Below are 23,760 nucleotides of genomic sequence, written 5' to 3' on the forward strand. Positions count from 1 at the left end.
GGCTTTGCAGAATTCAGAATTTGTAATGATAGTATTGCATTATGGATTGGATATAAAAAGATCAATGTCATAAATTGCAAAGCAGTGCCAAGAAAGTAATTTTACTTTCAAATGAGAACTTGAAAGAACAATAAATATCACAGACATCAGGAACAAGATGTTTTTATTTTGTAAAAAGTACACTGCCAACCAAATTTTAATGGTATAAAACTGAACTACCTGAGAAATGAAGTTGATATGTGATCTTATGCAATTAGAATTAATTTACCCAGCCTAGCTTCTTCAGCTTTTCAGACTCAAAGACAATGAATAGGACCAAATTTTTGAACAAACTGGTGAATGAAGCATTCTCTAAGAGAATTGCTCCTCTAGAATATAAATAATGCTGAGATTAAAGAAGCTGTATAAAAGACCAAGAGATTAAAGTTAGAATTGTTTTAAATTGGAAAGATATATAGATACACACACATATACACACACACTCACTCATTCAGATTTGTTTTTTGCTTACTGCCTGTATCTGGGGCATTTGAAAGTCAAAGTGAATAAGAATACTTTATTTATTTATGTATTTATTTTTTGAGATGGAGTCTCGCTCTGTCGCCCAGGGTGGATTGAAGTGGCGCAATCTCAGCTCACTGCCAGCTCCACCTCCTGGGTTCATGCCATTCTCCTGCCTCAGCCTCCCGAGTAGCTGGGACTACAGGTGCCCGCCACCACGCCCGGCTAATTTTTTGTATTTTTAGTAGTGATGGGGTTTCACCATGTTAGCCAGGATGGTCTCGATCTCCTGACCTTGTGATCCATCCGCCTCAGCCTCCTAAAGTGCTGGGATTACAGGCGTGAGCCACCGTGCCCGGCAAGAATACTTTTTAAATTAAAAAAAGTATATAGAAGCACTTCCCTGTTTCCCAAGTTAGCATTTCATGACATTTCCCTCTTGCCAAATTCAGTAAATAGCATATAAATCTGTCTATTAGTCAAATAAATGTCTAGAAATAACTAAATGATCACAAAAAAAAAATCAGGACTAACTGTTATAGTTATAACAACTCATTGTGAGTACCCTTTCCACAAGAGCCTACGAAAGTGAGATTCAATTTAAAAAAGAAAAACTGAATATTACCAAAAAATATCTACCACCCAAAACCTGGCATTCATATTAATCCAATGAAATATCGCAGAAACTACTTTCAGTATTAACTATCACAGAAACCAACAAAACCTTTCATATAAAGACAAATTTCAACTTAAGTCATAAACATACCAACGCTGCTCTACAGTTACAGAAAACTGAATCTGCTACCTAAGATTAAGACCAGCAAACAGGAAAGGACGGAACCAAGAATGACAACTAACAGATTAAATTCTACAGTTTAAAGTCATATAAAAGAACTGCAAAGTAGTCAATGATCTGAATACCTTTGTTGGAGCAGTATCCATGAAAAGCTATAGAAAAAAAAAAAAAAGAGAGAGAGAAAAGGGCGTAAAACTTTCATATAAACTAGAGAGTCCAGATGAGATGTACACATTCCAGTTCAATATCCTTGAGTTTAGGAAGGTTACAATCAATTTTGGAAAATGTTTTCAAAAGTAATCCCTGCCTAATATGGACGTCAATTCTTATAACACTAGAAATCAAATGACTCACTTTGGAAGCTAAAAACGAAATAGTGGAAAGAAACAATATTTGAAGATTGGTTAGTCCCTGCGAACCAGTCTGTCTCTAATACAATCTCTTCCACATTGGTCCTCAACAACCCCGCACCTACTTACCTCATTCATAAAGGTGCCTGATCTAGATGAGGCGTGGCTTTGAGATGTTCAGATGGTCTGTCCATGTTTTCATGTCAACTTACAGATCCTCATAACAATGTTAATGTGAAGGATTTACTTAGGTTATAAAAATATTCAGTAGCTAAGATGGGAAGGAAAACAAAAAATACTGGCTACTAAAATTCATTTTTCCCAGGGTAATAAAAAATAGATTTAAAGATCTCATTTCTTCTTTATATCCTATTCCCAACCTTTCCAAATAACTTGTCTCTCTGCTACACATTAAGCATGGAAAGGTCCTTTGAAAGCAATTTGTTTTACAAACAAAAAAACAAAAAAAGGCCCTGTCTGCCAATAATATGCACCATCAGTTTCAAATCTTTTGGATAATTGTCTGTGAAACACTATTTTAAAACATATACAAGAGCATTTTTTAAATTAACCACTCTGAAAATTTATATTCTATCAGTAAATAATTTCATATATTGTTTTATTTTCTACCTCAGGCTCTCCCATGGTAGAGGGGTCTCCCATCTTTAAGAAGACCTCCCCAACAATAAGCTTAGCTGCAATTTAATATTAGGCAATATAAGTCTTCAGTATAATAAAAGTACATAACAATAGCCTCAAGAATGAAGTAACAGCTTTGGTTTATTCCTCCTCTTATAGGGAATCTTTCTAAAGAGAAACTCTAACATTTATCCCAAGGCAGAAAAGATGATCACCACGGTACCAAACCTCCTCCACTGCTCTGACAAATACGGATCCAGCCTCATCTGGAGCATTTCTGCCCTGAGCTTGCTCTCAGAAGCAGAGAGAGGAACACACTGCGTTTCCACTGTGCTGATTCACTGAACCTTTTGTGCAAGTACACGGGAATGTTTGCTTCTTAGCTTGAAACCCTTCCAGCCGTGATGACTGTGCCTCAGCCTGCCCTTTGTCCTCGTGGCTGCTGTCACGCGTGTGACACAAGAGAACAGTGATGCAGCCCTGGCCATCAATGGGCATCAAGCCAGGCACTTCATATGCATCCCCTTCATTTCATTCTCACAACAAATCTGTGGCAGATGAGAGCATCGAGGCTCCAAAAGGTTACTAATAATCCGTCTGTGCTCAACCCTGGGATGGGGCAGAGACTAGGTTTCCCCGGTGTCCTCATGCCTAGCGGCTAGCTTAGCTGGCCTCATTGAATTGGCTCTTCAAAAACTCTTTGATTAAAGTTTTTCTTCCCTAAAGATTTCAACCGCAATATGCGATATCGTTACTCTATATGCTAGTTCTCCCTCAGACCCTCCCAGTGTTATTTTCTCAATTAACACTGAAAACATAAACTCCATGAGAGCAGGGACTATCTCTAGCAGTGCTCTATTTTTAGCACTTGAGGGGAAGAAAGCTTGGCAGAGTAGGTATTCATTTGCACAAATTCATTATGCATTTGTTGAATGAATAAAATATCCGGAAAACTGGGGCTGTTAATGACAGTCAATTTGGAAAACAGCATGACCTGCAGAAGACCTGAATGATGTACTTGTTTTGCTCATTTTCCTCAAATTCAGTAGGTAATTATTCATCTCCTAGCCTAAGTAGCACAGGACTAACTAGGAGATATCCAATAAATCATTTGTGTACAACTCTGTGAAGCAGCTTTATCTGCTGGCAACAGTAAAAGTCAGGCAGTCATGGCTTTGCCAAAAAGAAACTACATCAATGTGGCCCAATTTTATCTCTGGCCCTTTGGCTTCTTCACAGGGGAATGTGGAGGGTTTTGATCTCTTGAAATTCTTTCCCCTGTCCTATCAATTCAGTGATTCCCACAGACTATCTCAGAAATTTCCAAGAAATGTCACCTGTGTGCATCAATGCCCCTCTTCCATCCTAAAAATCCACAGTGTGGTTTCAGTCCAGCTCTTCCTAACCCCAACAGAAACTGGGAACATTCCTTCCCATTCAAAAGCACAGAGCAATTACAATTTGCACTGACTGGCAACTCTCTGGCATCAGTACCATTTCTGCAACACAATTATTCCACCTTCCCTTCATGTCTGTGCCCAACTACTCTGTATGTCCACTTAAGGAGTGACATTTGAAACTGTCAAACTGTTGCCTCCATGTGGTGTTGGAGTGCCTGAGGAATTAGATTTAAAGCAGATAACTAACATGAATATCAGAAGTGAAGATGTTGAAGAATTAAGCAAGCATAGAAATCAAGAAAACAAATTAACATTACAGACAAATTTAAGTGTAAGTAAAGGAGAACCAAGATATAGGCAAGAAAAATGCACACTACACACTATGATGGGCTTCAATTCCTGAAAGTGAATAATCTACTATAACATAAAACTCTTGAAGAAAAAGCAATTTTTCTCCTTGACTCAGTGTTCTACATAACAGCATTCCTTTTCTATCAAGAAAAATATACTTCCATCACTGCAATGAATATGCATGACTATTTTACATAGTAAGCATGCAATAAATACTTCTTGAATTAATGAATAAATTTTCCCTGTCTAATGTCTGCTGTGAATTTTAAAGATCTTAAAAAGGAAGGAGGGAGGAGACAATGCTGTATTTGTTTATTTGATGAGTATCCAATATATCACCATTAATCAGTGCTTTAAAATGGCAATCCTGACCTCAATTAGTGTTTTTCCAATAAAATTATTTACTATTATAATACAGACAGTCTTTAAAAGTTAGATCATGGCAGACACTGGAAAACTTATTTTTAAAAAGGTAAAGAAATTTAACACAAACTACCAAGAATCTTCTAGCCAGTAGCTATTACCAATATTCTTCACTAATCAGAATTTTTCTTTTCTTTCTTTCTTTCTTTTTTTTTTTTGAGACAGAGTTTCACTATGTCTCTTTTGCCCAGGCTAGAGTGCTGTGGAACGAACACAGCTCATTGCAGCCTTGAACTCCCAGGCTCAAGTGATTCTCCCACCTCAGCCTCCGGAGTAGGGGTTTTGCCATGTTGGCCAGGCTGGTCTTGAACTCCTGGGCTCAAGCGATCTGCCTGCCTTGGCCTCCCAAAGTGCTGAGATTATAGGCATGAGTCACTGCTCCCAGCCTAATCAGAAATTTTAAAAATAAAAATAGTAAAATAAATCGAAGCTCTGCACCAACTATTACATCTGATAAATTATCAAACATAGATATATGCAGTAATGTTAGAGTCTTTAAATTTTTTTTTCCTGAGGAAAGGAGAAAGTACACTGCCATGAATGGAGGTCCCTATTTAAGGGATGGGAAAATAGAGATAAAGATTCAGACCTCTGACATTAAGGAGGTTCACAGAAAAATCCAGGATTTTTTCCTTGAAAACCCTCCTCAACCTCCCCACTTCCTCCAGTTTCCTAGACTGGTAACAGCTCATTCTGATCTGTACCCAGCATCTTTTTAGCTTTACCGCTTACAGTTTACACCGTCTGTTTTGTTTTGTTTTTTGAGGTGGAGTCTCACTCTGTCACCCAGGCTGGAACGCAGTGGCGCGATCGCAGCTCACTGCAACCTCCACCTCCCTGGTTCAAGAGATTCTCCTGCCTCAGCCTCCCAAGTAGCTGGGACTATAGGCACGTGCCACCATGCCAAGTTAATTTTTGAATTTTTAGTAGAGAAGGGGTTTCACCATGTTGGCCAGGCTGGTCTCGAACTCCTGACCTCAGGTTATCCAAACGCCTCAGCCTCCCCAAGTGCTGGGATTACAGACGTGAGCCACTGTGCCCGGCCTACACTGTCTTTATGACCTTTTGTTTTCATGGTGGACTGAAACTGAACTAGCAGTACAGCTCAAGTAAAAAAATCCATGTCATTGCACATGGCAAGAGGTCAATGAATGGCTCGGTGAGAGGTAGATGGGGTTGGAATGAGAATTAAACCCCTTAGACTGCTCCTAGTAAGAGTAAATGCCCAGTATAGTGGTGTGGGTGGCTAGATACTAAACAGTAGTGATTATATAACAAATGACGACAGGAACAAAAATAGGGATTAAGCATCCTATATTAAATACACACACATGAAGTATCCTGGGATCTATGGGAATTCAATTTACAGATTAAATAGGTTGCAATAAAAATGTCAAGGGACTAAGTTAAAAAATGATGTATTTAAGGGCAGGGTGGACAGAAGTGACAACATGCATTAATTTTTACAAACCTACTCCACTGTGAAAGAATCTTGTCAATCCAATAATAAGTGTTGGCAAGGATGTGGAATAATTGGTACATTGCTTGTGGGAACGCTGGTGGCGTAGCCACTCTGGAAAAAGACTCTGACAGTTCCTTAAAACATTAAACATGGAGATACCATGTGATCCTGCCATTCTACTCCTGGGTGTTATACTGAAAACGTGTCCATGCAACAACCTGTATATGAATGTTCACAGCAGCATTATTCCTAATAGCCAAAAAGTCCACTGAGTAATGGATAAAGTCCATATGTACTCTGGCCTGGCATTTTCACCTCTAGAAATACACCCTATAGATCTAGTCACACATATAAACAGACACATACATTGATGCTACTGCAGCCATTTGCAATAGGGACTGGAAAACCCCCAAATAACCATCTATTTATTACTACTAAATAAATCATGATTTGGCCATACAATGCAGCCATCAAAAGATAACTAATCAGCTGGGCGTGGTAGCTCACGCCTGTAACCCCAGCACTTTGGGAGATCTAGGCTGTGGGGATCACGAAGTCAGGAGTTTGAGACCAGTCTGGCCAACATAGTGAAACCCCATCTCTACTAAAATTACAAAAATTAGCCAGGCATGGTGGCGCACGCCTGTAGTTCCAACTACTCGGGAAGCTGAGGCAGGAGAATTGCTTGAACCCGGGAGGCAGAGGTTGTGGTGAGCCGAGATAGTGCCACTGCACTCAACCTGGGCAACAGAGCAAGACTCCGTCTCAAAAAAAAGAGAACTAATCTTGCTGGTATGGCACAATTTCCAGAAACTTGAATATGCACAGAAAATTGAAGGAGGAAAAACATTACCAAGGGAGGAAGACTCCATAAAACTCATTTGATAGGCCGGGCGAAGGCTCATGCCTGTAATCCCAGCACCTTGGGAGACCAAGGCGGGCGGATCACAAGGTCAGGAGTTCGAGACTAGCCTGGCCAATATGGTGAAACCCTGTCTCTACTAAAAATACAAAAATTAGCCAGGCATGGTGGCGGGCGCCTGTATTCCCAGCTACTTGGGAGGCTGAGGCAGGAGAATCCCTTGAACCCGGGAGGCAGAGGTTGCAGTGAGCCGAGATTGAGCCACTGCACACCAGCTTGGGCAACAGAGCGAGACTCTATCTCAAAAAAAAAAAAAAAAAAAAACTCATTTGATAATGTTTAACTTTTTAGAAGTGTGCATGCACTTCTTTTTAAATTAAGAAAACAATAATGGAGGGAAAAACATGTTGGGAAGGAAGGGACCAGTTTGTCACTTGCTGAGGACAGGCCTCAAGCCTTCCCCCAAAAGCCCAATAAAAAGTAATCTGAACTCTGTATCTGAAGATACTTTAATTGGCCTTGTATATCACACTGCAACAGACTGATTAAGTATCATTTTTCCAGGAAGCCAAGACTATCACTGAGGGACACCTAGAGAAGTCACAGGGAAAGGTGACTATAACCTTTACTCCCCTGGAGCTCCCTTACATTAAAGCTGGACCCTTCCGTTATTAAGGCTTGCAATCTGATAGGATTTTTTTTTTTTTTTTTTTTTTTTTTTTTTTAGCAGCAGCAAGATTTATTGTGAAGAGCGAAAGAACAAAGCTTCCACAGCATGGAAGGGGACCAGAGTGGGTTGCCCTCTGATAGCATTTTTATTTCATATAACGCACCCCCCCTCAGTATTCTGCTTGGTTATATTTTTCTGAAGTTAATTAATTGGTGACTGCCTCACAAAGGCTAGCCACATCATATTTCATCTCCATCAAGGAGAAAGATTTACTCCAATGACTTTGCTGTCACAAACCTTCTGATTGAAAACCCAAATGTTCATCAACAGGGACTAAATAGGTTAAAAAACATTCAAATCTACATAACATTTAAATCCATACGTACTTGTTAATGGTTTTATTCATAAAACCGTATGTACATTGGCCTAAGCAGTAATTAAAATCAAGTAAGCCAGTCTTGTATGCACCAACTCAGAACAATCATTCTAATAAGAAACACTAAGAAAATGGAAAAATGTGCAAAACAACATGTTGTGTGCTACTCGCACGTGTAAGGTAGAGAATATATAGTATATATAGTATGCATGCACAGTCTATTTCTAGAAGGCTTCACAAGAAACTGGGAAGAGTAGTTGCCTCTAGAGAAGGACACTTGGAGACTGTGAGACCAACTTTTCTGCATGTACTCCTGTGCACCTTTAGAACTGGAGTTCTGTACCATGTAAATGCATTACTTGTCCTATAATTAAATCCCATTCAACACAGATCCTTTCAAGAGGTATAAACAATAACGGGCAGAAACTATGTATAGGCCCACCGTCTCCCAGCCCCACCCGTCCTCGGCGAGGCCCTCTCCTGGGAAGTGCACAACGTTAGAGGGACTTGGCTTCTCAGCCTCAGCAGGCTTCACCTCCCGCACACGCCCCGCAGCTACTGGCCGGGGACTGGTACTCAGGGCAACCCCTTCCTATGCCCGCTCTGGTTCCCAAGGGCCATCCACCAAAGCCGAGAAACCCTCTCTGCTCTCAGCGTCATTTCAAAACGAACTGTTTCCAGATTGTCCATGAACCTAGAATATTATTTCTCCTAAACGTCTGTGTTTGTGTAAACACTTCCACTTAATGTTCTCGCCACTCCAGCTTACCTGGTTTATCAAAGGCTAGGGGCGGGAAACAGTTTTTAATAACGCCACGCACCGAGGTTGACACATTCCCCGCCACTGAAAACAGACTGCCAATTCCCTCAAAACCGGGGACAGCTCTTCTGTTTACACAGCGTTGCCACATACATCATCACATTTAATGCCTTCACACGCGTCACTGTCAATCCCAGCAAACCTAACAGCTGCCAAATTGGATTTATGAGTCTCCAAGAACAGTCGAATCGGCACTAACAGAACAGCTATCGAAGGGCTGCTTGGCTACCTGCTCTGGCTGGCTGGGATTTCTCAAAAGTGACAACCCGGGCATTCGTCTTGCCGGCTGGCTCGAATGCCATCAACGTGACACCTTCCTTCTCGAGGCCCCTGCGGGGAGCGGACCCCAGGAGGCGGAGGCGTGCGGGGGGCGCGCTAGGGGGCAGGGCGCGGGAGGCCCAGGAGAGGGGCTCGGGCTTCCGCGCCGGACGGGCAACGCGGCGCCCGGGGTCCCAAGGCTACGGAGCAGTGGAGGTTTGGCCAACGCCAAAAAGGGGCAGCTCCCGTGCCAGGCGCGTTCAGCGCGCTCGGGGAATTCTCTGGGGCTGATTCAGAGGTAGTGACTCGCGCCAGGGCCAACCGGGCTCGCAATCCCTGAAGGCGGAATCCACGGGAACTCATAAGCAGCCCGCGGGGAGGAGCTGCAGGTTCGAGGCGCCGGGCTGACGCCCGCAACTTAGAAAGGTGACCCTCGGTCCATCTTGCTGGTGGAGGAGGGTGCACAAGCTAAAGTTACAGCTCGCAGCCCACGCAGCTAGAAACTCGGGGCGGGGGGCGCTCCCCAGGAGCCAGGCTCCTAAAGGGGGTGTGGCGGTCGGGGCGTTTAAGGGGGTGGGGGCGAAGGCATTTCGGCCCGACCCCGGAGGCCCCGGGCAGCCCGGGGGGGTGGGCCAGGGCCCCGCGCCGGGTGCGACCGTCCGGGGCCCTCCGCGCGCCCACTGGCCGGCTCACCGGTGATGTCCAGGTACACGTCGTCCTGGGGGTCCCGGCGGCGCGGGTCTTGCTGCGTGGAGCTGCGGATCTTCTTCACACCCGGCGAGGTAGACGAGCAGCGCCGCGAGCAGGGGGGCGCGGCGGCCCAGCTCGACCGCCGCTCGCTTTTCCGCTTCATGGAGGCGGCCGCGGCCCGTCAGGGGGCCACGACCATGGCCCCGCGCGCCCGCGCGCCCGCCGAGGCTCCCGCCAGCCCCGCGCGGGCGCTTGGGGCGGCGGGCGCAGAGCGGCGCTGCGGGGACGGCGGGCGCCGGCGGAGCCCGGCGGGAGGCGGTCGCGCAGGAGCCGGAGGAGGAGCCCGGCCCACAGCGCCTGCCCCGCTGCCTCCCGCGGCCGCCGCAGGACCGGCGCCACAGCCCTCGCTACAGCGCCTCCTGCCGCGGCCGGCGCCCCCAGCCCGCCCCCAGGTGCCCGCAGCCGGCTGGCGCGGCCGAGGCGACTGGGCTGCCGCTGGCGGCCGGGGCTGCCTGGGGTAACCGTGCGTGCCCACAGCGGCCGCGGCCGCTGCTGCGTAGGCGCCGGGGCACAGCAGGACGCGGCTCGTGGGTACCCCAGGAAGGCTGTTCCGTGGCGCTTCATTCACAAAAAAGGGCCCACAACCCTCCTCGGGGCCCGCAGACTGAGACCTTTCATTGGCCAGTGAGGCGTGACGTCACGGAGACGGGGCCTTTCTACAGGCAGGTACTCGGTGACGCCATAAAGAAAACTCTGGGCGCTTCCGCCAATCAGAGATAAAGTGTGCTAGCGACCTTCGCCAGCCCCCCAACTTTTGTTTCTTCTGTGTCCTCCAGGTGCCAGCACCCCAGATCCCAACTTTCTTTAGAGTCACCAAACATTTACACAGCCCCACCCTAGTAACTTAACTCCAGGTCTTTGGCATATATATATCTTAAAGTATTTCTTGAATTTCCTTGTAATTCGCGCCAAGAGAAAGGGACTTTTGCCATGGCTGCCAGCTTGGAAGAGTATGGCCTGATTACATTACCTGCAGCTATATAGATTTAAAGTAGAGTTGATTTCAGAACTTAAGTAGAACTATTTAAACAACTACGCTCTATTTATCGACCTATGCCCAGCATTCAAAAAGGCCAAGCAAGGGCTTCTTAAGGACCCGATAAAACTTCCGTGGAACCACAATACACCGTGGTTGTTTGCACCTCAGAGTTTCTCATCTCGGAATCCAGCACCCACATTAATTCAGTAAGTTTATACACTCATTGCTGTGTATACTGAGGTGTCGACAGGTCCGATTATATCATGAAGTATTGAAGCAAGGGGCAAATTTAGTCCTTAAACTTTTTTATCTGGCACACTGTAGGGTCATATCCTCTTCTTTTTCTACTGGATTAAAATAATGCCCTATCTTCCTGGAACTTAACCAAAAACTGTCATTTTGGAGGGCCTTTAAACAAACGTCCATGGTAGCATCTAAAAGGGTGAGAAGATTGGAGGGCAGTGTTAAGATTTCATGGCCCCAAATTTTACATCTGCAACCTGTCCCTATTTTTCACCAGCACTTGAACGTTTTATCCTGCAGTTCCGCAGTTAACTGCCAGCCTGGGGAAAAGAAAGATGAATTTGAGTCAGTCCCCTTGGAAGCCTCTCAGAAATGCAAATTTTCATAGAGCACTTCAGGAAGGGGCTCTTTGACTTCTATTGTTGTGGGCTTTTACCTTAAGCACGGCTAAATAAGGAAGTAGGGGGGCTGTGTCTGAAGCTAGAGATCAGCAACTCTGTAAGCACTTTTTCTTAAGGTTGGTTCTCCTGTTCATTCTTCCTCTGTTTCCCCTAAGGAAATCAGTGAAGGCCTTAAATTTAAAATGGTCTACATATTTGTCTGTAGGGGCAGCAAAGAAGCTAGAGACGTGGGAGGCTGTGCAGCGCTGCGCAAATAAGTTTTAGAGAGCAGAAACGGTAGGGTCACAGTCCTTTGTTTTGACCTGGAGGAGGAGGAGGAGACCTTTCAGACTGGCCTAGGGGCTCAGCATTGGAAAGCCACCCAGTTTCCCAGACTACCAGGGATTTTAAAGGAGTGGGTCTTGTTTTGAATAGATATTACAGGAGAGTGGTCCGTGTGGCTCCCTAGAAGTGCAGAGAAACTACCTCCATGACATTATGATGTTTTGAGAGTAACTTGTTTAAATGTCAGGAGGCAAAGGTTGCAGTGAGCCGAGATCGTGCCGTTGCACTCCAGCCTGGGTGACAGAGCTAGACTCCGTCTCAAAAAAAAAAAGTGTCATAAATACAGATAATTATACCATTTAAATATTTTCATACTTTGCAAGTATATAATTTTATGCTTTGTATAGTATGAACAGACAAAGTATAGGACTACACTTTGTAATTATGCAGAAGTATCTTCCCTTCTTGTGAATAGGAAATCTGTGTGCTGAATATACACATTAAAGTTTTAAACCCTATTTATATTTTGTTTTTAGGTCATGTTTAGATAGAGGCAGAAAAGTGCTGTTTCCTAGCTGATACTTGTTTTCTGTGTGTGGCACTGCTCTTGAACTGTTTGACTCCTCCCCCTCTTTGATAAGTTGACCCCTGGGCTCTGAGAATTTGGCCACAGGAAATGTATTTTAGTTTGCTTCCCTGGTTAGCTTGTTGTTCATTGCTTGACGACTCATCGTAGAATTTTAGAGCTTGAAAGCTCCTTAGACAATATTTGGTCCAAGGCTATTCTTTCACAGTGAGGACACGGGGACCCAGATGAGTGGCAGTGGCCAAGCTGGGGTGGGAACCAAAACTCTCTAGGATCTGGGTTGTCTTTTCCTGAACTGTGGCGCTTAGGGAACAGATGCATCTGGTTGATTCTCGACATTATGGAAGCACAATGAAAAGAAAAAAAAAAAAAAGGAGGGATTCTCTAAAATATTCCTATCTTTCCTAGGTAAATTCACCCTGAAATGAAAACAACTGTGGAACATTTTCTTTCTTTCTTTCTTTTTTTTTTTTTTGAGACGGAGTCTCGCTCTGTCGCCCAGACTGGAGTGCAGTGCGGCGATCTCGGCTCACTGCAAGCTCCGCCTCCCGGGTTCACGCCATTCTGCCTCAGCCTCCCAAGTAGCTGGGACTACAGGCGCCTGCTACCACGCCCGGCTAATTTTTTGTATTTTTAGTAGAGACGAGGTTTCACCGTGTTAGCCAGGATGGTTTCGATCTCCTTACCTTGTGATCCGCCCGCCTTGGCCTCCCAAAGTGCTGGGATTACAGGCATGAGCCACCGCGCCCGGCGGAACATTTTCTTATATGTATATTCCAGATAGAGCATATTCTGAAAATGTGAAATCTTACGCTAAAATCGTAGCAACTGGTTGATAGATACATGATGTGAATTTCAAATAATGTAAGTTTCAGAATCCGTGAATTACAGTTTTAATTATGTGAAGGTAAATAATTTGTACAAAGTCAATTTCCATAAATTGGTTAATTTCATAAAAGGTTGAATTTCATAAATATGGTACGTTCCATAAAAGGTTAAATTTCCATAAAACTGGAGGGCTTAGGTGGCAGTCATATGGGAAAACGGGCACACACTGAAGTCTTCACTCTCATATATAAAAAGAGTTGGTTTTGGCCGGGCGTGGTGGCTCACATCTGTAATCCCAGCACTTTGGGAGGCTGAGGCGGGCAGATCACCTGAGGTCAGGAGTTCAAGACCAGCCTGGTCAACATGGGGAAACCCCATCTCTATTAAAAATACAAAAATAAGCCGGGCATGGTGACATGTGCCTGTAATCCCAGCTACTTGGGAGGCTGAGGCAGGAGAATTGTTCCAACCTGGGAAGCGGAGGTTGCAGTGAGCCAAGATCACGCCACTGTCCTCCAGCCTGGGCGACGGAGCAAGACTCCGTCTCAAAAAAACAAACAAACAAAAAAAGAGGTTGATTTTGTTTCATTGGCTATCCTGGCAATCCCAACATTAATCTGAAGTCTGCCATGTTCATGCCCCTTAAGATGAAAACCTTTTAGAACCATAAAAATGGAAGGAATCAATGTTTGTTGAGCTACCACCAAATACTAGACATGCTAGGGGCTTCATACTCATGCCCTGTTGCGTGGTATTCTCAATTGAGAGGTCATGGCAGTTACCCTAGGTCACTAAATGAGTTTGGTTTGGAAACCCAGGATACAGAACCACATGTGGCTCGAGTACTGAGGGGCTGGCATCATTCTTCATTGACAAGAGCAGGGTCTAAAGGGATCCTGCCTTGCAGGTGGGCTTCTGAAATTAAATAACCTGTATAGTTGTGTAAAATGTCAGAAACTTGGATGAATGCCTTTGGACCTCAGACCACACCGTAATATTGTAGATTTTTAAAACAATATTTCTGCTGTTGATTTGTTTTTTGGTTATATACACTCCTGCTTTTAAAAATAACTACAATCATGCATTGCTTAACAATGAGGATGCTTCTAAGAAATGTGTCATTAGGTTATTTCATCATTGTGCAAATATTGTAGAGTGTACTTACACAAACCTAGATGGTATGGTCTACTACATACCTAGGCTGTATGGTAGAGCCTATTTCTCCTAGGCTACAAACAGGTACAGCATGTTACTATACTGAATACTGCAGGTGACTGTAACAGTGGTAAGTATTCATGTATCTAAACATCATCTAAACATAGAAAAGTTACAGCAAAAATATGTCCTGTATGTGATCTGTTGAATAAAACATCGTTATGTGGTACATGACTGTAAATAAAATAAATAATAATAATGAAATGCCAGGGGGCAGGGGTAGGGGACAATGAGAATTCTGGTTATTTTAAGTCTTGTGTTCAGAGTATGACCGAAGATGCCTTTACCTGAAAGCCAAAGAGGTCTGATCCTCAAGGGACTGAATGATACCCAAATCTTCCTCTAGCATTACCTTTTTTTTTTTTTTTTTTGAGATGGAGTCTTGCTCTGTCCCTCAGGCTGGAGTGCAGTGGCACGATCTCATGAGCCACCACGCCCAGCTTGCGTTACCTTTTGAAAGACGCTGATAAATTAGCGGGTCGTGGTGGCACGTGACTGTAGTCCCAGCTACTCGGGAGGCCGAGACAGGAGAATCGCTTGAACCCGGGAGGCAGAGGTTGGAGTGAGCAGAGATCGCGCCATTGCACTCCAGCAAGATTCTGTGTCAAAAAAAAAAAAAAAAAAGATAGAAGATAAAAAAGAAAAAGAAAGATGCTGACGTGCATTCTACATACTGTCAGGTAGTCAGTATGTCTCTAGAGTTGAATTTAATAATATGGGAGAAATGGGAAACAATACTCCACAAATTCATGCTGTGTTGGCTAAATGCTTCCACCGGTGCTACTGAATGCTGCCTCCTCTCTATTCACCCTCCTCACTATTCGCTTCTCTTTTTCTTTTTTTTTTTCTTGTGGGGACGACGGGGTCTCGCTCTGTCACCCAGGCTGGAGTGCTGTGGTGCGATCTCGGCTCACTGTAACTTCCGCCTCCCGGGTTCAAGCCATTCTCCGGCCTCAGCTTCCCGAGTAGCTGGGACTACAGGCACACACCACCATGCCTGGCTGATTTTTTGTATTTTTAGTAGAGACAGGGTTTCACCATGTTGACCAGGCTTGTCTCAGACTCCCGACCTCAGGTGATCCGCCCGCCTCGGCCTCTCAAACTGCTGGGATTACAGGCTGAGCCACCACGCCCGGATTTCACTTCTTAAATCTAGGTCTTATTTTGTAATTTTACTTCAAAGATTTGTGCATAAGGAATTTTTTTCTCTTTGGTTTTGTCCCACAATAATACATGAACATGTGATTATATTTTTAAAAAATTTAAGTAAAAAACAAATATATATATCTATTTTAAAAGTTCTCCTTTACCTTCCCACCCCAATCCTCCTATGCTCATAGATAACTGCTGCTAATGATCTGTGTTTAGATAAAAACGAATTTTTGGGCCGGGCATGGTGGCTCATTCCTGTAATCCCAGCACTTTGGGAGGCCGAGGCGGGCGGATCACTTGAGGTCGGGAATTTGAGACCAGCCTGACCAACATGGCGAAACCCCGTCTCTATTAAAAATACAAAAGTTATCCAGGCGTGGTGGTGGGTGCCTGTAATCCCAACTACTCGGAAGGCCGAGGCAGGAGAATCTATTGAACCCAGGAGGCAGAGGTTGCAATGAGCCAAGATCGCCCCAGTGCACTACAGCCTGGGTGGCAGAGCAAGACTCTATCTCAAAAAAAAAAAACAAAAAAAAAAAAACAGATTTTTTAAAATAAAATGGTTCATACTGGGCATATTGTTCTATGAGCTGCTTTTTTTTCACATAATACTGCATTTTTTTTCCAGATTTGTTAATACTGGATCTTGAAAATTTTCCTTTTCAGTCCTTTTGACCAGCCTCATTCATGCTAATGGCTGCAAAGTTTCCCTTGTTTCTTTTCCATCATTTCTTTTCCTATGGATGGATGGTTAGGTTCCATGGGGGCTGGGAGGAAAAGTGCTGTTGTGTACCTGCGATGAATACCCTAACATATGGCAATCCACAGGAGGTGGAATTGCAGAATCAAATATACTCACTTTTTAATTTTTCATTGATACCAACAATATTTAAGGATAGCTGAGCTGGCTGGGTGCAGTGGCTCACACCTGTAATCCCAGCACTTTGGGAAGCCAAAGTGGGAGGATGGGTTGAGCCCAGGAGTCCCAGACCAGCATGGGCAAAATAGGAAGACCTTGTCTCAACAAAAAAGAAAAAAATTAGCTGGGTGTGGCCGTGTGCACCTGCAGTCCCAGCTACCCGGGTGGCTGAGGTAGGAAAATAGCTTGGGCCCTGGAGGTCGAGACTGCAGTGAGCTATAATTACCCCACTGCACTCCAGAGCAAGACCCTATCTGAACAAAACAAAATAAAAAGGAATCCCATTTTCCCACATCCTTGAAATCACTGGATACAACGTGTTTTTTAAGTTTAAGAATTAAAAAGTCTCACTATTAGTTTCATTGTATTTTCCTGATCACTGGTGAAGTTGAGCATATTATAAGTTCTCGTTAGATGTTTGCAGTATTTTTTCTAAGAATTTTTTATTTATGTCCTTTACCTGTTTTGTATTTGCTTTCTTTTTTTCGAGTTTTTTCTCCAACTCCTGACCTCAGGTGATCTGCCCACCTCGGCCTCCCAAAGTGCTGGGATTACAGGCGTGAGCCACTACACCCGGCTGCATTTGATTTTATTTTTGTAGATGTGTGGTAGCTTTTTATATATTATGGATATCGCCCCTTCACCCTTTGCAGATGATGCCTGCACATCTACTCTTTGTCTTGCTGCTCTATTCACGTTGGTTTACAGAAGTTTTATGGTTTTGTTTTGCTTTGCTTTGCTTTTTTGAGGCAGGATCTTGCTCCATCACCCAGGCTGGAGTGCAGTGGTACAATCATGGCTCACTGTAGCCTGGACCTCCCGGGCTCAAGTGGCCCTCCTGCCTCAGCCTCCTGAAGTAGCTGGGACTACAGGCCCATGCCACCACACCCAGCTATTTTTTTTTTATTTTAATTTTTTGTAGAGATGAGGTTTCACTATGTTGCCCAAGCTGGTCTTGAACTCCTGAGCTCAGGCAGTCTTCCTCCCTTGGCCTCCCAAAGTGCTGGGATTACAGGCATGAGCAACCGAGCCTAGCCAGTTTTATCTATTGTAATGTCAAATACATTTTACCAATTTTTAAGGCTTCTAGGAATGATATATATTGTATTTTAATATTTTTCTTTTCCAACAATACTCAAAATATGGCTACCACCACCTTACACTAGACGTCAAACTTTGCCTCATTAGAGTGAGTCAGCATGATATTATGCTTCCTGGATGGTGCAGTGGAGGTTCACACCTGTAGTCCCAACACTTGCGGAGGCCGAGGAGGGTGGATCGCTTGAGGTCAGGAGTTGGGACCAGCCTGGGCAACATGGTGAAACCCCTTCTCTACAAAAAATACAAAAATTATCCAGGCGTGGTGTTGTGTGCCTATAGTACCAGTGACTCCAGAGGCTGAGGCAGGAGAATCGCTTGAACCTGCGTGGCGGAGGTTGTAGTGAGCTGAGATTGCACTATTTCACTCCAGCCTGGGGAACAGAGCGAGACTCAGTCTAAAAGAAAAAAAAAGAGAGAGAGAGGTATGATGCTTCCTGATGCAAGGCAACATGATGTACCCTGGATTACCTATAAAGTAGTATTCTATCCAAAATGTTTATCCTGAATTGAATCAAGCCTTGAGATCTAACTTCGGTTTACAGGAAATATAGGGGGTGGAAGAACACGTTAAATGACTCATAAGGAAACAATCTGACAAATCTTGAATGTGGGATTTTCTATAAACTGTCTCTTTAACAAGTAAATGTCATGGAAAAAAATTTGTCCGAGTGGGTGAGGGGACTTGTGATAGATAAAAAGAAGCTGGGCGCGGTGGCTCACGCGTGTAATCCCAGCAAGGCGGGCGCGGTGGCTCACGCCTGTAATCCCAGCAAGCCGGGCGCTGTGGCTCACGCCTGTAATCCCAGCACTTTGGGAGGCTGAGGCAGGCGGATCACCTGAGGTCGGGCGTTTGAGACCAGCCTGACCAACATGGTGAAATCCCGTCTCTACTAAAAATACAAAAATTAGCCATGTGTGGTGGCCGGCACCTATAGTCCCAGCTACACGGGAGGGTGGGGCAGGAGAATTGCTTGAACCTGAATAGCGGAGGTTGCAGTGAGCCGAGATCGGGCCACTGCACTCCAGCCTGGGCGACAGAGCGAGACTCCGTCTCAAAAAAAAAAAACAAAACAAAACCATAAAGAGGTATAACAGGCTGGGTGCGGGGGCTCATGCCTGTAATCCCAGCACTTTGGGAGGCAGAGGCTGTGGATCACGTGAGGCCAGGAGTTCCTGGCCAACATGGTGAAAACCCGTCTCCACTAAAATTACAAAAATTTGGCTAGGCACGGTGGCTCACACCTGTAATCCCAACACTTTGGGAGGTCGAGGCGGGCGGATCACGAGGTCAGGAGATCAAGACCAGCCTGGCCAATACGATGAAACCCCGTCTCTACTAAAGATACAAAAAATTAACCGGGCGTGGTGGTCTGCGCCTGTAATTCCATCTACTTGGGAGGCTGAGGCAGGAGAATCTCTTGAACCCGGGAGGTGGAGATTGCAGTGAGCTGAGATCACACCACTGCATTCCAGCCTAGGCAACAGAGTGAGACTCCGTCTCAAAACAAAAAAAGGAGGTATAGTTAACTTACAAAAGCAAAGATCTTCAGTGTTAGTTCAATGAGTTTTAAAATTATATACACCTGTATAACCACTGTCCAAAAAGAAGATATAGGAGCAACAGGACTTAAAAAAAAAAGCCATCCTTGCAAAGCTAAGGATGGTTTTCTGATCAGCCCTCTCTTCTATCTCTTGCTGCATCCTCTCCTCTTGTTGCTCTCACTGCTCTCCATCTCTCTCACTGCTCTCCAACTCTCTCACATCTCTCCATCTCTCTCGTGTCTCTCTGACTTTCTCGCATCTCTCCTTCTCTCTCACCGCTCTCCATCTCTCTTGCCGCTCTCCATCTCTCTGGCATCTCTCCCTCTCTCTTACATCTCTCCATCTCTTTCACCGCTGTCCATCTCTGACACTTGTTTGGCACCAGACCTCCGCTCTGGACACACCTCTGGCTTGCTTACTCTGACCGAGTTGGACAGGCTCTGCTGGCTGGAGTCTCGGTCCTCTTCTTCAGACAGAACTTGGCTGTTCTCTCTTGGGCTCTGCAACATTTGCTACAGATCCAAGTTGTCCCTGCCTTTGGCCCCCACTGCCAGGCTCACCCCCCAGGTCTCCTCCCTCAGGGGAATGGGAAAGACAGCAGAGAGCCTGCTTCACAGTCATAATCAATGGAGATCATCAGGTAATCCGAGGTAGCTAACAGCCTCCTTTATCCTCTACACGGTTTTCCTTCCAATCATTGCAGGACAAGAAAGACATCTTTGTCTGACTCTCCCCTTATCCACACAATTAGAAGTAAATTAAAGGCATCAATTTCAAGTCACTTCTGTAGTTGTGGAAGGGTAAAAGCAATTTATTTTTTATCTCCTGTTGTGGCTGGAAAGAAAACTTCTTGCAATGACTTTTCTGGTTTTGGAAGAGAACCAGCAACCAATTCTAAAATATCGGGTGATTTTTGTTTTTGTTACAAATTCTTCCCAATGTGATGAAATCCTAGCGCACTGGGTTCCCACTCAACCAAAGTTCTCCTTAGGAAAAAGGAGATCAGGAATGACCAAAATGCACAGATCTATAGTTTTGCATTCTTATATGGTGGGAAGTTTTTCTCTATTCATGTTTTTTTTTTTTCTCTTCAGTGATACCAGAGCATACATTTGGGCAGATTAGGTTGGATTCTCTATTAAGTTCCTCTTTCCATTTTTAAATGCAGATTCAAGTGAGCAGTGAATTATTTTATCCAAAGTTAGGGGCTATATAAAATTAAAAAAATGAAGAAGGCTGAAATGGCCCATTATATAGGCAGTCAGCTTCTAGAAATAGAAGCAAATGAATATTTAACAATACTTAAAGAAAGGCAATTTGTTTTCACATTTAATATATTAATTATTTTAGTTTGTGCGTTATTAAATATTACATATCTTTTGGGAGGTTGAGGTTGGAAGATCGTTTGAGCCCAGGAATTTGAGACCAACCTGGGCAACACAGCAAAACCTCTACAAAAAAATTTTAAAAATTAGCCCAGCATGGTGGTGTCCACCTGTAGTCTCAGCTCCTTGGGAGGCTGACGTGGGAGGAACGCTTGAGCCCTGGAGGTTGAGGCTGCAGTGAGCCATGATTACCTCACTGCACCCCAGCCTGGGCCACAGAGTGAGACTCTATTGGGATGCCGAGGTGGGCAGACCACCTGAGATCAGGAGTTCAAGACCAGCCTGGCCAACATGGGGAAAACCCAACTCTATTAAAAATACATAATTAGCTGAACCCAGGAGGCGGAGGTTCCGTTGAGTCAAGATCACACCACTGCACTCCAGCCTGGGTGACAGAGCAAGACTCTGTCTCAAAAAAAAAAAAAAAAAGAAAAATCTGGGTGTGGTAGTGCACACCTATTGTCCCAGCAGCTTGGTAGGCTGATGTGGGAAGATTGCTTGAGCCCAGAAGTTCAAGGCTGCAGTTCAGAAGGCTTGAGCCTTCAGATTGCTTGAGTCCAGAAGTTCAAGGCTATGATTGTGTCACTTCACTCTGTCCTGGGCAACAGAGGGAGACCTCTGTCTTTAAAATAAATAAGTAAATGAATAAATAAACATTATATGAAAAAGTCATGCATCTGACTTAAATCTAGCTGCCAAAATAACTTTTTTTTTTTTCCCCCCTGAGACGGAGTCTCGCTCTGTTGCCCAGGCTGGAGTGCAGTGATGCGTTCTCCGCTCACTGCAAGCTCCACCTCCCGAGTTCATGCCATTCTCCTGCCTCAGCCTCCTGAGTAGCTGAGACTACAGGCACCCCCCATCACACCTGGCTAATTTTTTGTATTTTTAGTAGAGAAGGGGTTTCACCGTGTTAGCCAGGTTGGTCTCAATCTCCTGACCTTGTGATCCGCCTGCCCAGGCCTCCCAAAGTGCTGGGATTACAGGTGTGAGCCACCACGCCTGGCCAGTCACAGGTCTGTCTACCAGAATGTCTCTGGTGCTATATTTTACTTTCCAAATTATACAGCATTCATCATTTTTTCCAATACATTTTTAAAGCATTTGCTTTTGTTTCATTTTCTTATTGTGTGGCAAATTATTAATTCACAGGAGGTCTTTGTACTTGCCGATATAGACAAGAGCAACAAATGTCAAAATCTGAGCTTTCAATTTAGGAAAATAAAGTGGAAAGCCCACTGGACTCAGCAAAAAGTAGGATGAATGTTATGCTTATGAGACATGGATACATATTGCTTGGAAATATGAAGCTATTCCTTATTTACATAAAGTCAGTAAATATGTTCACATTTGACTTACTTTTTTTAGAGGGGGATCATATATGGAGTGGTCTCACTCTGTCACCCAGGCTGGAGTGCAGTGGTGCCATTCCAGTTCACTGCGGCCTTGACTTCCAGAGCTCAAGTGATCCTCCCACCTCTACCTCCCGAGTAGCTGGGACCACAGGTATGCATGCCACCATGCCTGGCTAATTTTTTTTTTTTTTTTTTTTTGAGATGGAATCTCACTCTGTCACCCAGGCTGGAGTGCAGTGGCACAATCTTGGCTCATTGTAACCTCCGCCTCCTGGGTTCAAGTGATTCTCCTGCCTTAGCTTCCCAAGTAGCTGGGATTACAGGTGCCCACCACCACGCCTGGCTAATTTTTGTAGTTTTGTAGAGACAAGGGTTCGCCATGTTGGCCAGGCTAGTCTTGAACTCCTGACATCAAGTGATCCGCATGCCTTGGCCTCCCAAAGTGCTGGGATGGGGTTTTTCCATGTTGCCCAAGCTAGTTTTGAACTCCTGGGCTCAAGAGATCCTCCTCCCTGGACCTCCCAAATTGTTAGGACTACAGGCACGAGTCACCCTACTCAGCCACATTTGGCATTTTAAATCCTTAGGCATCAAAATCTGGAAAATGTTAGTTATTACAGGCTGCTCTTAGAGTAAAGTTAAATAACAGTGTTCTGTAATGATTTCTAAAGAAACCTTAAAAATATTTTACTTACCTATTTTTAAAAATGGCATTGTAAGAAGATTGACATAATATTTAAAATCATTTTCTAGAAACAAGTTTTACTTCCATAAGAGCTTTGATCAAATACCTCCTCATGATGAATAAGGCTAATTACACTTGTGGTCTTTGTGAGCTGCTTTAAAAAATTATATTCAAGGCTTCTTTGAACACTTCCATCCATGATCCCTCCAAGACCTTCAAATTTGCTGTGAGATTTACTGCACTGTGCAAAGGACAGTTTATCATCCCTGCCCTCTTTTGTTACTTACCCTGACGTTCTTCCTGCCCTCCCCAAATAGCTCCTGAATGATTAAAGGCAGAAATTCTGCCTTATCTGTCCTTTAAATCTCCCAGGGTACAAACACATATAGGCACTTGAAACCATCTTTTCCTTATCAGACCACATCACCTGTAGGGCAGTACTACAGCACAAATCTCAAACAAGAAACAATACTGTCCAGGTGCGGTGGCTCACGCCTGTAATCCCAGCACTTTGGGAGGCCGAGGCAGGCAGATCACGAGGTCAGGAGATCGAGACCAGCCTGGCTAACACGGTAAAACCCGTCTCTACTAAAAATACAAAAAATTAGCCGAGCGTGGTGGCGGGCGCCTGTAGTCCCAGCTACTTGGGAGGCTGAGGCAGGAGAATGGCGTGAACCCGGCAGGTGGAGCTTGCAGTGAGCCGAGAATGCACCACTGCACTCCAGCCTGGGCAACAGAGCGAGACTCCGTCTCAAAAATAAATAAATAAATAAATAATAAATAAATAAATAAATAAGGACGCTACTGTAGCACTCTGGGTGGGAACTGAAAGGAGAGCTTAGTAAAGCTGCATGTTCTTTTTTTGCTTGTTTGCTTTTAAAAGACAGGGTCTCACTCTGTCACCCAGGCTGGAGTGGAGTCCTCCTGCCTCAGCCTCCCAAGTAGCTGGGACTACAGGTGCACCACAACACCTGGCCAATTTTTTTTTTTTTTTTAATAAACAGGATCTTGCTACGTAGTCCAGGCTGGTCTTGAACTCCTGGACTCAAGCAATTCTGCCTTTGCCTCCCAAAGTGCTGGGACTGCAGGTGTGAGCCTTCGCACCCAGCCTTATTTTAACCTTTCAAAGATTTTAAAAGCCTGTCGATTTGAATCCTTTCCCTATAGTAAACTGTAACTGTGAGTATAACAGCTCTTAGCATGTTCTGTGAGTCCTTCTAGCAAATTATCAAACCTGAGTATAGTTTTGGAAACCATCTGTAGCTGGTGTCAGAAATGAGGGTGGGTTGTGCATTGTACCCTCTAACTTTGCAATGATTTGTCTCTATTGCCCATTTATCCTATTATGTTGTTTTGTTTTAAAAAATTGACTTGTAGACGTTCCGATATATTTTTGGCATTAATCTTTTTTGTAGTTATGTGCATTATATATATATATATACAATGCATT

General features: G+C 44.3%; 1 protein-coding gene across 6 annotated transcripts in view; it reads right to left on the bottom strand.

Annotated features, from left to right (window-relative positions):
* CDC14B (cell division cycle 14B) overlaps positions 1 to 9,852 on the bottom strand; it is a 129,335-nt gene extending 119,483 nt beyond the window's left edge. For 3 of the 6 annotated variants that reach the window (XM_024252552.3, XM_063714308.1, XM_054520304.2), the window contains exon 1: positions 9,602 to 9,852. In XM_024252552.3, coding sequence (XP_024108320.1) covers positions 9,602 to 9,761 — 160 coding nt within the window. In that variant the 5' untranslated portion in view covers positions 9,762 to 9,852. Of the gene's footprint in view, positions 1 to 1,776; positions 1,917 to 9,601 lie in introns of those variants that run through there. The other 3 variants (XM_024252555.3, XM_024252546.3, XM_063714313.1) reach the window with 2 other exon arrangements.
* Positions 9,853 to 23,760: the final 13,908 nt, after the last annotated feature.

This window comes from Pongo abelii, chromosome 13 (genome assembly GCF_028885655.2).
Source record: "Pongo abelii isolate AG06213 chromosome 13, NHGRI_mPonAbe1-v2.0_pri, whole genome shotgun sequence".
Taxonomy (NCBI): domain Eukaryota; kingdom Metazoa; phylum Chordata; class Mammalia; order Primates; family Hominidae; genus Pongo; species Pongo abelii.